Raw genomic sequence first — 15,332 nt, forward strand, 5'->3', positions numbered from 1 at the left:
TTAACATTCCACTTACTGGCTCTCGGAAAATAAGTGGCTTGTGACCTTGGCTGATAGTCTGATGGTCTCAGTCATTCATTCTTGAATCCACTGCGATTTGTTCCTCTCAACACAACATGGATTGAGTCTTACATAAGAAAGATGTGGCACCAAGAATCCTATCCCAGACTTCAGTAACCTCAGCATCCAGTGGATGGGGCCGAAAGAGTCAAGACAAGATTCCAAATCAGTGTCATAGCAGAGGAAGAAAATAAATGCTGCAGGAGAAGAGAGAAGCAGTGATCTGGAGAGATGATCATGCCATCTTTGAATTGGCTAAAGATGGGTTTGTCCTAAGCTCCAGGGAAGAGGGGCCCGACAGACAGGGAAGGGCCTGGGCAGTTCAGTGCTCAGGAGTCAGCATGCCAGGTGTGGGAGGCATGGGCACTTCTGTATGTCCCAGCACATGCTCCAGACTGCATCACAGAAGCTGTGTGCCCTTCCTGAGGGAACAGGGAACTCCTCTGATTAGCCATGCTCCGTCAGCTAAGGTGAAAAACAGCAAATATTTTGTGTGAGTTCAGAAAATGAATGAATGTACAGATATGGCTGAGTTAGGCTAGTGCTCCCTGGAGTTGGTGTTCATGATGGGCTTCACTGGGTTAGGCAAAGGAATAAATAGGGCTGTTTATTTCTAAACAGTGGGAAGAGCAACTCACCTATCTGATTCTCAGTTAAGTCGAAAGGGCCCCAAGCAGTCTTAGTAGACGTCCCGAAGTCCTTGAGCTAAAGCTGCTGAGCTCCCTCGTTGGGAGGGGCCTCCTTGCCTGGGGCAACCCATGAAATGTGCCTGCTGTCCTTTCCTTAGCCTAGGAGCCTCTAACACTGCTGCTCTAGTGTCTAAGCCTACATCAGGTTAGTAACATAACAAAGGGTCTCCTTCAGGCGGACACTATGGAGCAAGAAGAATGACAGCCAGGGAGGGACTAGGAAATGGAGCAAAAACCCACATCCCTATCCATCAGTGAGGAGTGACACCCCACCCCCAACATACCACAGAGGCCAGGGGTGCTGCTTTTATATTACAGCAGCTTAACTCATGGTTGTCATGGTGCTCTAGGGTCACTGTGTTTGGTTTACTCTTTTACAAAGGTTAGGAAAGTATGCCATGTATTCTGTGAAGATTTCCTTCGGAAACAAAATAGTTGGGTGCCTGAAGCCTGATGACTGTGCTTTCTAGAATGATCTGGTTTTTGATCCATGGAGAAGCTAAGGCGTTCCTGCACGTGTATCGGCCACCAGAAGCTGGGAGACATTTGCATGGCGAGTTGTGTCTGACTAAGCCTGGTGCCCTCCACAGCCTTGAGATGCCATGCTGGCAGTGGCAGTGGGCTGGGACGCTGCAGGGCCCCATTCCCAGTCAATTATCTCAGCTGACACTTCTCCCTTGCCCACAGGAGGGCCACACAGAAGAGCCGGAAGCAGAGGAGCAAGCCCACGACCAGCAGCCCCCGCAGCAGGAAGAGTATTGACCCGCCCCGGCTGCTCTTGACACTTCCATTGTGCATGGGAACGTTTCTTCTGGAGAATTGGAACATGTGTGGCCCCAAGCTCAACAGAAACCAGTTGTTCCCAATCTGCCGTTACCATCAACGCACTGTTGCATATGCCAGCCACTGCGCTTGGTTCCCATTTTCTTTGCCAAGGTGTATTAGCGGACGGCCCTCTGGCCGCCTACCCGAGAGATCATAGGGTCACATACATCCAACTTCACCACTTGGCTGCTTGAGATTGGTTCTGCTCTTTTCTTCATTTCTTTCCAGAACAACTCTTTCCCACCCCAACACCACTGCCACCACCCCTCTTTTTATCCTGGTGTGAAACAATGGTAATTTGATATATGGTATTTATATTGGCATTTTTCAACCCAGTGTCACTAGATGTCACACACATTTGTGGTGCTTTGATGTTTGCAAGTCTAACCTCTGAACATAAATTTGGTCAAATAATTGGAACAAAGGGAAACAGATACTTGATATGAAAGCCATAATGACGGTGACTTGTGTCATGGGGGAAAACATAAGGTCAGTTTCTCCCTCTACTCACAATACTAAAGGGAAAAAATGGATTCAAAGCTAGGATTTCAGGGCCCAGCAGTGTTCCTCCATCAGCATGTTAGACAACTACACAGTATGTTGTTAGTTTTGAAAGACATTCACTCAAGGAAAACACCATCTCAACTTTGCCCTGTCACCATGTCCTTTGCCCCCCATGTAGCCCGTTTCCCAGGTTATGCTGTTTGGTTTCTCAGGGTCCTCTCCGGTGGGCAGCCACTCTCCCCGAGATGTTGCCATCAGTTTTCTGCAGTCCAAAGAGGGTCTGGTTGGGTACAGGTCTTCCTGCCTCATTCCTCTTCCTCTTTGTGTAGGTTTCAGCCACAAAACTGTCATTCACTCTAGGGGATCCCTACTAAAGGGTAACTTCAGGTGTGCAGCCCTGAGCTCCAAGGCCCTGCACCATGCCACACACTTGCTGTAAGGCTAGAAGTGAAGACCTTATTAATAGGAGCATAATTGCAAGGGAGAATCATGGTTCTGCAGTCTGGAGTAGACACTGGAATAACAGCACAGAAAAATCTATGACTCCAATATCTTCTAGAATAAAGAATTTTCCCTCTTTAACACAAGGGCCCTTCTTGTCATTGACCTTAGCTAAACCATGGCAATTCATAAATAGAGGAAACATTAATGAATTAAAAGCATTCCTTATTTTTTTAACTAATATTTGCACATTTTCTTAGTCTCTTTCCAAGTCTTTGCCTCTTTTATTTCTTTATTTTTTCCTTTGACAGATGGTATCCCTTCCTGGATCATTCATTTCACCTTGGTTTCTAACTTTAGATTTACTTTCACTTGTTATTTGACTTAGCAGGTGCAACAAAAACAAGAAACAAATGTGCCCACCCCACTTTCCGCTTAACTGAAAAGCTTAAAATAAATTTCTGAATTATGTATCCTGAAGCTTTGAAATTTCTTTATTAATTGATGAAATAGGAATTCTAAATTCTAGCATTGAAGCTTTTCACCAAAAGAAGTCTCTCCAAAATAAATCTTTTACAGCAAAGTGATATTTATTGAGTTATATGGAAAAGATGGCTTGTATTTTTGAGATTATTGCAACACACTGTGCAGAATTGGACAGATGTTCCGTGGTGTTTGGTTTCCCTTTCTTCTCTCTCCTGCTCACTCTGCATTATAGCGGCAGCTTATTTCTCTAAGGCTGGACAGCCTGGCTCTCGGCAGTGACGTCCTCCCACACCTGGTCACAAGTAGTAGTGGCATGTGCTATACACAGCATCATGCTTAACAGCGTGTTACCCTTCTGAGCCTGTTGTACTCACTGATCTCTTTAAAAAAAAAAAAATAGCTCTTGTAAAAGGTCACAATAACTCTATGCAGCTGATACTGCAGTGGTTCCTAGGCCATTCTTCGTCTGCTCTGGACATCTCAGTCATACCCAGTGCTCGGTGGATCATGACCAAACCCCTGTCATGTGGATGCACGTGAATGGGTAGCAGGGAGTCAGGATCCTGCTTTCTCCAGCAACCCCTTACTGCTGTATAGCTTGCATAAGCCTCCCTGGTGACTCTTGCAGGAACCACTCCATTGTCCTCCAGCTCCCCAGCCTTCTCAGTTATAAACATGCTGGCCAGATCTCTTAGCCTGCAAAGAGAACTTTCCCCAGTCACTATAGTCCATTCTCCTTCACGAAGGCTTGGGGCAGACCATTCGTTTATTTAGAGAAGAGCTATACAGTCTTCTTTCTGGCCCCATCTTAAAGTCTTCTGTTGTGCTGCACCCCAGCTGATGTCTCAGATGCTTTGGGGAATCTTGAGCAGCTGAATTTGAGTCGGTCTTCTTAGGCTGCACCTCCAGCCTCTGCGCAGACCCCCACTCATTTCCCATGGATGGTGGGACCCCAGCATTCTCTCATCTCGGCATTCAGGGCACGCTTTCCTTGGCGGCCCCTGGTCACATGTCATCAGGCTGGGCGGGAAGTGTCCCTGGGTGCGTGCTCCACTTCTCCCTCTCAGGAAGCCCAGTTTCATCCTTAGTCCCCTCTCATGCCCACTGTCGGCTGGTTATAGCACTTCCACTGCTGCTGTCAGATAGGAAGTGATCGAAGCAGGGGGCAAAGAGAAAGTCCATGTTTGTTCTAAGCAGAAAAGCAGGAAAAAAAAAGAAAAACACCTGTTGACCTGAGAGAAGTAAATTCCAGAAGGGAACCAAGAACTCTTCCCTTCCCTGGTGAGTATTTCCATTATTCCGTTAAGGTTTAATATGCATTCAGATTACTTTTACTAAATAGTACACCATAAAGCTTTTGTTATATATTAAATGTAAACTGAAAGGAATGTAAACATATGTATTGTTAATTATAAATATAGATAAGTAATGACATAATAGATGAAAAAGTCTTATTCAGATGTATCACATTCATTTTACATTACCCACCTATTGTCGCATGGTAGAATAGTTTTTGTCTCTGAATATGTGAATAACTTGACTTGCATTGATCTTTTTACATATTTAATAAAAAAAAAAGTATATGTTAAAATCTGCCTGGAGTTACAGATTCTTAAATTTTTATGCTGAAGATTCCCTTTTCAGTCAGCATGCGAATAGGAAAAGATTTGTGTGGATTTACACATCGACCCACATTTTATTATGATTTACACGGGGAGGTGTCTTTGTTTTTATTGATGGCAAATGTTAACAGGAGTTACAGACTCATATTTGATATCAAATGTAGCAGCTATAATACCTTTTAAAAACTTTACCAAAAAAAAGAAAGAGAAAACATTCCCTTGGGAAACATCCCACATGCAAGCAAACAGAATCGTAGCTCCTGCAGGTCCAGCATGCTCCATCTGGACGAGACAGTGCTGGGCAAATAGGAAACTGAGAGACAAGCAGGCAGATGTTTCTAAGGACAGCTTTGTGGCAGAATGACCTGCTTGACAAAAGCCCTTTGAGTAAGTGTTTGTTGACTTTAAATGGCAATGATTTGTCGACATGAGCTATAACCATAATAACAACTTAACAGATACAGGAATAGGTGAAAAGAGAAATGTATTTCAACTGGCCCAGTAATCACCTGTGGAGACTGCAGAGCAGGTCACAGTGGGATACAGACGTTACCCTGGAGCCTGCAGGTTGCTGGACCTCAGCTAATACCCTTTTCACCCTCAAGAGTGCCAGCCTTCCCTACGCTGCTTCCAAGCACCACCTAGAGGCCAGTTTGGTTTCTCTAATGTCCTTTGGCCACTATTTTCCAGTCACTTGCCTTTAGGCACATTTCTATTAAAATAAGTGGGAAAATAACAAGGCAAAGATGTTACCCCTCTTCTCCATATACATTCATTTCCTCCCGAGGTACACTTGTGACAGAAGTTTGTGAGCCATGACCTGGGTTTGAAATCTCATGCTGAAAGTACACGTGTTTCCCGTTTAGTCCACCAACTCTGGGGTTTTAAGCACTTGATCTTATACTTAGACATTTGTGCACAGACAAAAATACATGTGATTCAGCTTACAAAATGTACACTGGTGGACTCTAGTAAATGTGTCACTGATGGTTCAAAGGTGGTGAAATAATATGCTTGTTCTACGTTATTAAATCTGACATCATCTCTCAAAATTGGTTGCTTCTGGTACTATGAGTAGGCTCAAGTCCAGAGACACCCCTTCCCAAAAAAAGTTAATGGAATTCCACTGAATTTGAGTTATAAAATGCCAGTTCTCTAAAACACAGACAACTTAGTTTCTGACTTTATTCCTTTTAACTGCTAGAACACAACTATGGTCATTAATTAAGGCTACTATCACTCATAATAACTTTTACTTACCCAGTTTCTCAGCACTGAGGCAATGTTGCCAAACAGCACAAATGATGGATAAAAACATATCCCTGGATGTCTAATAGCTCCTGTCTTGCTGAACCAGGAACTCATAAAAGATGTTTTCCACTCGTTAGAGGAGTCCTGGCTTTACTTGCCTAAAGAAAAGCAAAGCTAAGGAGAAAATCCATTGATTCCTGGAGGACCCTCACGTGGCACCGGGACTTTGGATCACAAGACTGCCTCATGGACAGACCCCCCAACTCTGAGCTGGACCCCATGTTTTGTATAGATTAGGAGTACACAGAAGGTGCATTTACTGAGGCTGTGCTTCTGTTTTGGGTTTACAAATGTAATCAAAATGGAAAGCCCAGCTGAAGTTCATTTGTTGGATGCCTTTTCTCTCATTTCACTGGGAAAAAAATGTTAAACTTTTTAGCTTCCAAGTTTTAATTTCTAAAACAGGTTTCTTATGGTATTTTGCAACTATTTTATCATCAAACCTGGGAATAAATTGTTTTTAAAGGGTAATGATGTATTAATGTACCTTTGAATTTATGATTCTCAGTAGGAAACTAGCACAAGACCTAAATGTTTTCTTTTCTAGAGAATAAAAAAGTTAAGTACATGTTTCCTTCTGTGTAGCTAACATCCTCATATTTTCACACTATGGTATTTCTTTAGGTCTTGAAGGTTATCCACATAAAATAAAAAATTTTAAGATATGTTTAGTAAAATGTTTTTGTCAAATCTGAGAGCTTAAATGAAACTTTGGAAATTAAAAAGTAATGAAAAGTTTTCATAAATGTGTTTGGAACTTACTACTATGATGTTGTCTTCTAATCTGATAGATTTATTATGCAGATGAAACATGAGCTTCTAATGGAACAGTTTTTCTTCCAGCTTGAACTTTTAGAAAAAGACCACAGAAAACCAGGCCAAATGTTAGTCTCTCATAGACTAAGTTATGTCAAGATAGGCTCAGAGGCCATCCTGTCCTGCAAACAAAGACATTGTCCAGTCACCTGAGCTTAAAAGAAAATACAGAGAAGGAAAATGTGAATTTTACCCCAGAACTTTTTTTTTTAATATTTTACTTTAAGTTCTGGGATACATGTGCAGAACGTGCAGGTTTGTTACATACGTATGCATGTGCCATGGTGGTTTACTGAACCTATCAACTCTTCATCTAGATTTTAAGCCCCACGTGCATTAGGTATTTGTCCTAATGCTCTCCCTCCCCTTGACCTCCACCCCGCAACAGGCCCCGCTGTGTGTTCCCCTCCCTGTGTCCATGTGTTCTCATTGTTCAGCTCCCACTTTTGAGTGAGAACATGTGTTTGGTTTTTTGTTCCTGCGTTAGTTTGCTGAGGTTGATGGCTTCCAGCTTCATCCATGTCCCCGCAAAGGACATGATCTCATTCTCTTTTATGGCTGCTTAATATTCCATGGTGTATGTGTACCACATTTTCTTTATTCATTTTCATTGATGGGCATGGTTTGATTCCATGTCTTGGCTATTGTAAACAGTGCTGCAGTAAACATACGTGTGCACGTGTCTTTATAATAGAATGATTATATTCCAATGGGTATATACCAAGTAGTGGGATTGTTTGGTCCAATGCTCTTTTTGGTTCTAGATCCCTAAGGAATCGCCACACTATCCTGCACAATGGTTGAACTAATTTACACTCCCACCAACAGTGAAAAAGCATTTCTACTTTACAGCCTTGCCAGCATCTGTTGTTCCTTGGCTTTTTAATAATCACCATTCTGACTGGCACGAGATGGTATCTTCTTGTGGTTTTGATTTGCATTTCTCTAAGGATCAGTGATGATGAGCTTTTTTTCATGTTTTTTGGCCACATAAATGTCTTCTTTTGAGAAGTGTCTGTTCATATCCTTTGCCCACTTTTTTTTTTTTTTTCCTGAGATGGAGTTTCGCTCTTGTTGCCCAGGCTGGAGTGCCATGGCGCAATCTCAGCTCGCTGCAATCTCCACCTCCTGGGTTCAGGCGATTCTCCTGCTTCAGCCTCCTAAGTAGCTGGGATTATGGGCGCGTGCCACCACACCCGGATAATTTTTGTATTTTTAGTAGAGACAGGATTTTGTCATGTTGGCCAGGCTGTTCTCAAACTCCTGACCTTAGGTGATCCTCCTGCCTCAGCCTCCCAAAGTGCTGGGATTACTTTTTGATGGTTTTTTGTTTTGTTTTGTTTTTGTAAATTTAAGTTCCTTGTAGATTCAGATATTAGACCTTTGTCAGATGGGTAGATTGCAAAAATTTTCTCCCATTCTGTAGGTTGCATGTTCACTCTGATGCTAGTTTCTTTTGCTGTACAGAAACTCTTAGTTTAATTAGATCCCATTTGTCAATTTTGGCTTTTGTTGCAATTGCTTTTGGTGTTTTTGTCATGAAGTCTTCACCTATGCCTATGTCCTGAATGGTATTGCTTAGGTTTTCTTCTAGAGTTTTTATGGTTTTGGGTTTTACATTTAAGTCTTTAATCCATCTTGAGTTAATTTTTGTATAAGGTGTAAGGAAGGGGTCCAGTTTCAGTTTTCTGCATATGGCTAGCCAGTTTTCCCAGCACTGTTTATTAAATAAGGAATCCTTTCCCCATTGCTTGTTTTTGTCTGGTTTGTCAATGATCAGATGGTTGTAGATGTGTGGTGTTTCTGAGGTCTCTGTTCTGTTCCATTGGTCTGTTCCATTGGTCTGTTCTGTTCCATATGTCTGTTTTTTACCCATACCATGCTGTTTTGATTACTGTAACTTTGTAGTATAGTTTGAAGTCAGGTAGTGTGATGCCTCCAGCTTTTGTTCTTTTTGGTTAGCATTGTGTTGGCTATACAGGTCTTTTTTGGTTCCATATGAAATTTAAAGTAGTTTTTTCTAATTTTGTGAAGAATGTCAATGGTAGTTTGATGGGAATAGCATTGAATCTATAAATTACTTTAGCAGTATGGCCATTTTCACGATATTGATTCTTCCTATCCATGAGGATGGAATGTTTTTCCATTTGTTTGTGTCTTCTTTTATTTCCTTGAGCAGTAGTTTGTAGTTCTCCTTGAAGATGTCCTGCACATCCCTTGTAAGCTGTATTCCTAGGTATGTTATTCTCTTTGTAGCAATTGTGAATGGGAGTTCATTCATGATTTGACTCTCTGTTCGTCCATTGTTGGTGTAAAGGAATGCTTGTGATTTTTGCACATTGATTTTGTATCCTGAGACTGCTGAAGTCGCTTATTAGCTTAAGTTTTGGGACTGAGACAATGGGATTTTCTAAATATGGAATCGTGTCTTCTGCAAACAGAGACAATTTACAATTTGACTTTCTCTCTTCCTATTTGAATACCTTTTATTTCTTTCTCTTGCCTGATTGCCTTGGCCAGAATATTGTGTTGAATAGGAGTGGTGAGAGAGGGCATTCTTATCTTGTGCCAGTTTTCAAAGGGAATGCTTCCAGCTTTTGCCCATTCAGTATGATATTGGTTATGGGTTTGTCATAAATAGCTTTTATTATTTTAGATAATGTTCTATCAATACATAGACTATTGAGAGTTTTTAACATGAAGGGATGTTGAATTTTATTGAAGGCCTTTTCTGCACCCATTGAGATAATCATGTGGTTTTTGTCATTGGTTCTGTTTATGTGATGGGTTACATTTATTGATTTGCCTTACGTTGAACCAGCCTTGCATCCCAGGATTGAAGCCAACTTGATCATCAGGGATAAGCTTTTTGATGTGCTGCTGGATTCCATTTGCCAGTATTTTATTGAGGATTTTTGCATCCATGTTCATCAGGGATATTGGCCTGAAGTTTACTTTTTTTGTTGTGTCTCTGCCAGGTTTTGGTATCAGGATGATGCTGGCCTCATAAAATGAGTTAGGGAGGAGTCCTATCTTTTCAATTGTTTGGAATAATTTCAGAAAGAATGGTACCAGCTCCTCTTTGTCCCTCTGGTAGAATTTGGTTGTGAATCCGTCTAGTCCTGGGCATTTTTTGGTTGGCTGGTAGGCTATTACTGCCTCAGTTTCAGAACTTGTTATTGGTCTATTCAGCAATTCGACTTCTTCCTGGTTTAGTCTTGGGAGGGTGCGTGTGTCCAGGAATTTATCCATTTCTTCTAGATTTTCTAGTTTATTCCCATAGAGGTGTTTATAGTATACTCTGATGGTAGTTTGTATTTCTGTGGGGTCAGTGGTGATATCCCTTTATCTATTTTTATTGTATCTATTTGATTCTTCTTTCTTTCTTATTAGTCTGACCAGTGGTCTATTTTGTTATTTTTTTTCAAAAAACCAGCTCCTGGCTTCACTGATTTTTTTGGAGGGTTTTTTTTTTTTTTTTTTTTTTTTTGTCTCTATCTGCTTCAGTTCTGCTCTGATTTTAGTTAATTTTTTGTCTTCTGTTTTGGATTTGTTTGCTCTTGCTTCCCTAGTCGATTTGAGATCTTTCCAGCTTTCTGATGTGGGCATTTAATACTATAAATTTCCCTCTTAACACTGCTTTGGCTTTGTCCCAGATATTCTAGTACATGGTCTCTTTGTTCTCGTAAGTTTCAAGAGCTACTTGATTTCTGCCTGAATTTTGTTATTTACCCAGGAATCATTCAGGAGCAGGTTGTTCAATTTCCATGTAGTTGTGTGATTTTGAGTGAATTTCTTAATCCTGAGTTCTAATTTTATTGCACTGTGGTTCGAGGGACTGTTTGTTATGATTTTAGTTATTTTGCATTTGCTGAGAAGTGTTTTACTTCCAATTATGTGGTCGATTTTAGAATAAGGGCCATGTGGCACTGGGAAGAATGTATATTCTGTTGATTTGGGGTAGAGGGTTCTATAGATGTCTATTAGGTCCACTTGATTCAGAACTGGGTTCAAGTCCTGAATCTGAATATCATTGTTAATCTTCTGTTTTGTTGATCTGTCTAATATTAACAGTGAGGTGTTAAAGTCTCCCACTATTATTGTGAGGGAGTCTAAGTCTCTTTGTAGATCTCTAAGAACTTGTTTTATGAATCTGGGTGCTCCTGCAATGGGTGCGTATGTATTTAAAATAGCTGCTCTTGTTGCATCGATCCCTTTAAATGCCCTTCTTTGTCTTTTTTGATTTTTGTTTAAAGTCTGTTCATCAGAGACTAGGATTGAAACTCCTGCTTTTTTGTTGTTTCTTTTCCTCCATCCCTTCATTTTGAGCCTATGTGTGTCTTTTTACGTGAGATGTATTTCCTGAATACAGCACACCAAAGGTGCTTGACTCTATCTAATTTGCCAGCCTGTGTCTTTTAACTGGGGCATTTAGCCCATTTACGTTTAAGGTTCATATTGTAATGTATTAATTTGATCCTGTCATCATAATGCTAGCTGGTTATTTTGCACACTAGTTGATGCAGTTTCTTCATAGTGTCATTGGTCTTTATATTTCGGTGTGTTTTTGCAGTGGCTGGTACCAGTTTTTCCTTTCCTATTTAGTACTTCCTTCACGAGTTCTTGCAAAGCAGGCCTGGTGGTGATGAAATCCCTTAGCATTTGCTTGTCTAGAAAGGATTTTATTTCTCCTTTGCTTATGAAGCTTAGTTTGGCTGGATATGAAATTCTGGGTTGAAAATTATTTTCTTTAACAATGTTGAATATTGGCCCCCACTCTCTTCTGGCTTGTAGGGCTTCTGCTGAGAAATCCACTGTTAGTCTGATGGGCTTCCCTTTGTAGGTGACCTGACCTTTCTCTCTGGCTGCCTTTAACATTTTTTCCTTCATTTCGACCTTGGAGAATCTGACGATTATGTGTCTTGGGGTTGATCTTCTTGTGGAGTATCTTAGTGATGTTCTTTGTCTTTCCTGAATTTGAATGTTGGCCTGTCTTGCTAGGTTAAGGAAGTTCTCCTGGATAATATCCTGAAGTGTGTTTTCCAACTTGGTTCCATTCTCCTTGTCTCTTTCAGGTACTCCAATCAATTGTAGATTTGGTCTTTTAACGTATTCCCTTATTTCTTGGAGGCTTTTTTTGTTCCTTTTCATCCTTTTTTTTTTTTCTAATCTTGTCTGCATGCCTTATTTCAGCAAGGTGGTCTTCAAACTCTGGTATCCTTTCTTCTGCTTGATTGATTCAGCTATTGATACTTGTGTATGCTTCATGAAGTTCTTGTGCTGTGTTTTGCAGCTCCATCAGGTCGTTTATGTTTCTCTCTAAACTAGTTATTCTAGTGAGCAGCTCCTGTAATCTTTTATCAAGGTTCTCACCTTCTTTACATTGGGTTAGAACCTGCTGCTTTAACTCAGCAGTTTGTTATTATCCACCTGCTGAACCCTACTTCTGTCAATGGGTCCATCTCATCCTCTGTCCAGTTCTGCACCCTTGCTGGAGAGGTGTTGCAACCATTTGGAGGAGAAGAAGCATTCTGACTTTTGGAATTTTCAGCATTTTTGCGCTGGTTTTTCCTCATCTTCATGGATTTATCTACCTTTGATCTTTGAGGCCTATGACCTTTGGATGGAGTTTTTGCATGACATCCTTTTTGTTGATGTTGATGTTATTGCTTTCTGTTTGTTTTTATTCTAACAGTCAGACCCCTCTTCTGCAGGTCTGCTGCAGTTTGCTGAAGGTCTACTCCAGACCCTGTTCTCCTGGGTATCACCAGTGGAGACTGCAGAATAGCAAAGATTGCTGCCTGCTCCTTCCTTTGGAAGCTTTATCCCAGAGGGGCATGGGCCTGATGCCAGCCAGAGCTCTCCTATATGAGGTGTCTGCCGACCCCTGTTGGGAGGTTTCTCCCAGTCAGGAGTCACAGGGGTCAGGAACCCACTTGAGGAGGCAGTCTGTCTCTTAGCAGAGCTGGTGCACTGTGCTGAGAGAATCTCCGTTGTCAGGATCAGCTGCTCTCTTCAGAGCCAGCAGGCAGGAAAGGCTAAGTCCACTGAACCTGCGACCACAGCCCCCCCTCCCCCCAGGTGCTTTGCCCCAGAGAGATGAGAGTTTTGTCTGTAAGCCCCTGACTGGAGCTGCTGTATTTCCTGCAGAGATGCCCTGCCCAGTAGGGAGGAATCTAGAGAAGCAGTCTGGCCACAGCCACTTTGCTCCACTGTGGGGAATTCCATCCAGTCCAAACTTCCCAGTCTCCTTAGCACTGTCAGGGGAAAACCACCTACTAAAGCCACAGTAATGGCCGTCACCCCACTTCCCACCAAACTCAATAATCTCAGTCCGACTCCAGACTGCTGTGCCCGCAGTGAGAATTTCAAGCCAGTGGTTCTTAGCTTGCTGGGCTCCACGAGGAGGGACCCACTGAGCGAGACCACTTGGCTCCCTGGCTTCAGCCACCTTTCTAGGGGAGTGGACGGTTGTCCTATCTCACTAGAGTTCTAGGTGCTGCTAGAGAATGAAAAAATCCTGCAGCTCAGTGCCTGCCCAAACAGCTGCCCAGTTTTATGCTTGAAAACCTGAGCCCTGGTGGTGTAGACTCAGGAGGGAATCTCTTGATCCGTAGATCGCAAAATTCCGTGAAGAAAGCGTAGTACCCTGGGCAGGTAGCACAGTCCCTCACTGCTTCCCTTGGCTGGGGGAGGGAGGTCTCAGACTCTGTGCACTTCCTGGGTGAAGCGACTCCCCACCCTGCTTCTGCAGCTCTCAGTGGGTCACGCCCACTACCTAACCAGTCCCAATGAGAGGAACTGGGTACCTAGGTTGGAAATGCAGAATCACCCCCGCCTTCTGCATCAGTCTCGCTGGGAGCTGCAGACCAGATCTGTCCATTTTCAGTTGTTCTTGGGAGAATGGTTTTGAAATATCACAAGATGTTTCCCAGTCATACCTAAGACATCATCACCACGGCACCCAAGGTTTTGTTTAGTTTTACTTTCTCAAAAATTTGGATATCATTTACTTCTGGATGAGAACCATTCCTTTTAAGCCAAAGACTTAATAGGCACAGAGTGAATGGTTGTGTTTGTCATATCCACAGTAGATCTAAAAAGGCTCAAATATAAGAATTATCTCTGCTCAGAAGACAGTAGTAGAAACTGACAGGCATATTGTATCTCCACCATTTTTTACCAAGCAAAGACTCTACAGTGTAGGTAACTCCTAGTTAGAACACACGATTTTGTTACATAATAGCCAGTTTACATACAACCTAAAAGCAATACCTTGGACCACACAGCTATGCACTCAACATATAACATTGTGAAATAACTTCATTTAAGTACTAAAAAGAGAGTGATTATCAAAATCCAGCATGCTTCCTTGTGATGTTCTGTGACCCAAACTGGTTTCCAGGCTGCTGTGAACATTTCTCTCATTTTCTTGTGTGACTGTCCTGCATTCCACAAAGCCAAAAAAGAAAACAGTGGATTTATATATAGAAGTGCCCCAAACCCAATATGTATGTGCTTGTAGGCCTAAACTTATTACAAGCTTTGGAAAACCTAGAATGATTCCTGAACAGTTTGCCAGTATAGGCTTCTGCTCCCTGGTTGACTCCCGTTTTCCATGGGAGTCCTTTTACGTAGTTTTCCTTCTTAAGAGAGAGAATGGAAAAGGTGACAATGATATGAGATATGGTCCCTCTTGACTTCAAGATATCTTAAGAATATTCGTGTGTCCGGGCACGGGCGCTGGCTGTGGCTCACACCTGTAATCCCAGCACTTAAGGAGGCCGAGGCGGGCAGATCACCTGAGGTCAGGAGTTTGAGACCGGCCTGGCCAACATGGTGAAGCCCCATCTCTACTAAGAATACAAAAATTAGCTGGGCGGCCGGGCACGGTGGCTCACGTCTGTCATCCCAGCACTTTGGGAGGCCGAGGCGGGTGGATCACCTGAGGTCACGAGTTCGAGATCAGCCTGCCCAACATGGTGAAACCCCGTCTCTACTAAAAACACACAAAAAAATTAGCGGGGTGTGGTGGCGGGTTCCTGTAATCCCAGCTACTCGGGAGGCTGAGGCAAGAGAATCGTTTGAACCCGGGAGGCGGAGGTTGCAGTGAGCCGAGATCGCACCATTGCATTCCAGCCCGGGCGACAGAGTGAGGCCCTGTCTCAAAAAAAAAAAAAAAAAAAATTAGCTGGGCATAGTGGCGCATGCCTGTAATCCCAGCTACTTGGGAGGCTGAGGCAGGCGAATCACTTGAACCCGGGAGGCAGAGGTTGCAGTGAGCCGAGATCGCACCATCGCACTCTAGCCTAGGGGACAAGAGTGAGACTTCGTCTCAAGAAAAAAAACCATGTGACCTTCAAGTCACTTGTTCCTGTTTTTGAAATAGCATGCTGAGGGATTTGGTCATATCATTAGCCCAGACATAGCCTGACAAGACCAGCCCTTGGGTAATGAGATTGGTTTGAGGTAGGAACTGTACTTGCTTTGTAGGATGGGCAAGAGGAGACTCCAGGCTCTGGATGGGAAGCTGAAGGCTGACCAAGGGTGGATGAGAAAGAGGGCCTGCAAAGGGGAC

At 42.6% G+C, this 15,332-nt stretch overlaps 1 protein-coding gene across 4 annotated transcripts in view; it reads left to right on the forward strand.

Annotated features, from left to right (window-relative positions):
• Positions 1 to 4,596, forward strand: part of MAPRE2 (microtubule associated protein RP/EB family member 2) — a 162,877-nt gene extending 158,281 nt beyond the window's left edge. For all 4 annotated transcript variants that reach the window (XM_010362716.2, XM_010362715.2, XM_010362714.2 and 1 more), the window contains one exon: positions 1,437 to 4,596. In XM_010362716.2, the coding sequence (XP_010361018.1) occupies positions 1,437 to 1,511 (75 nt within the window). In that variant the 3' untranslated portion in view covers positions 1,512 to 4,596. The remainder of the gene's footprint in view (positions 1 to 1,436) is intronic.
• The last annotated feature ends 10,736 nt before the right edge of the window (positions 4,597 to 15,332 follow it).

Source organism: Rhinopithecus roxellana, chromosome 21, assembly GCF_007565055.1.
Source record: "Rhinopithecus roxellana isolate Shanxi Qingling chromosome 21, ASM756505v1, whole genome shotgun sequence".
Taxonomy (NCBI): domain Eukaryota; kingdom Metazoa; phylum Chordata; class Mammalia; order Primates; family Cercopithecidae; genus Rhinopithecus; species Rhinopithecus roxellana.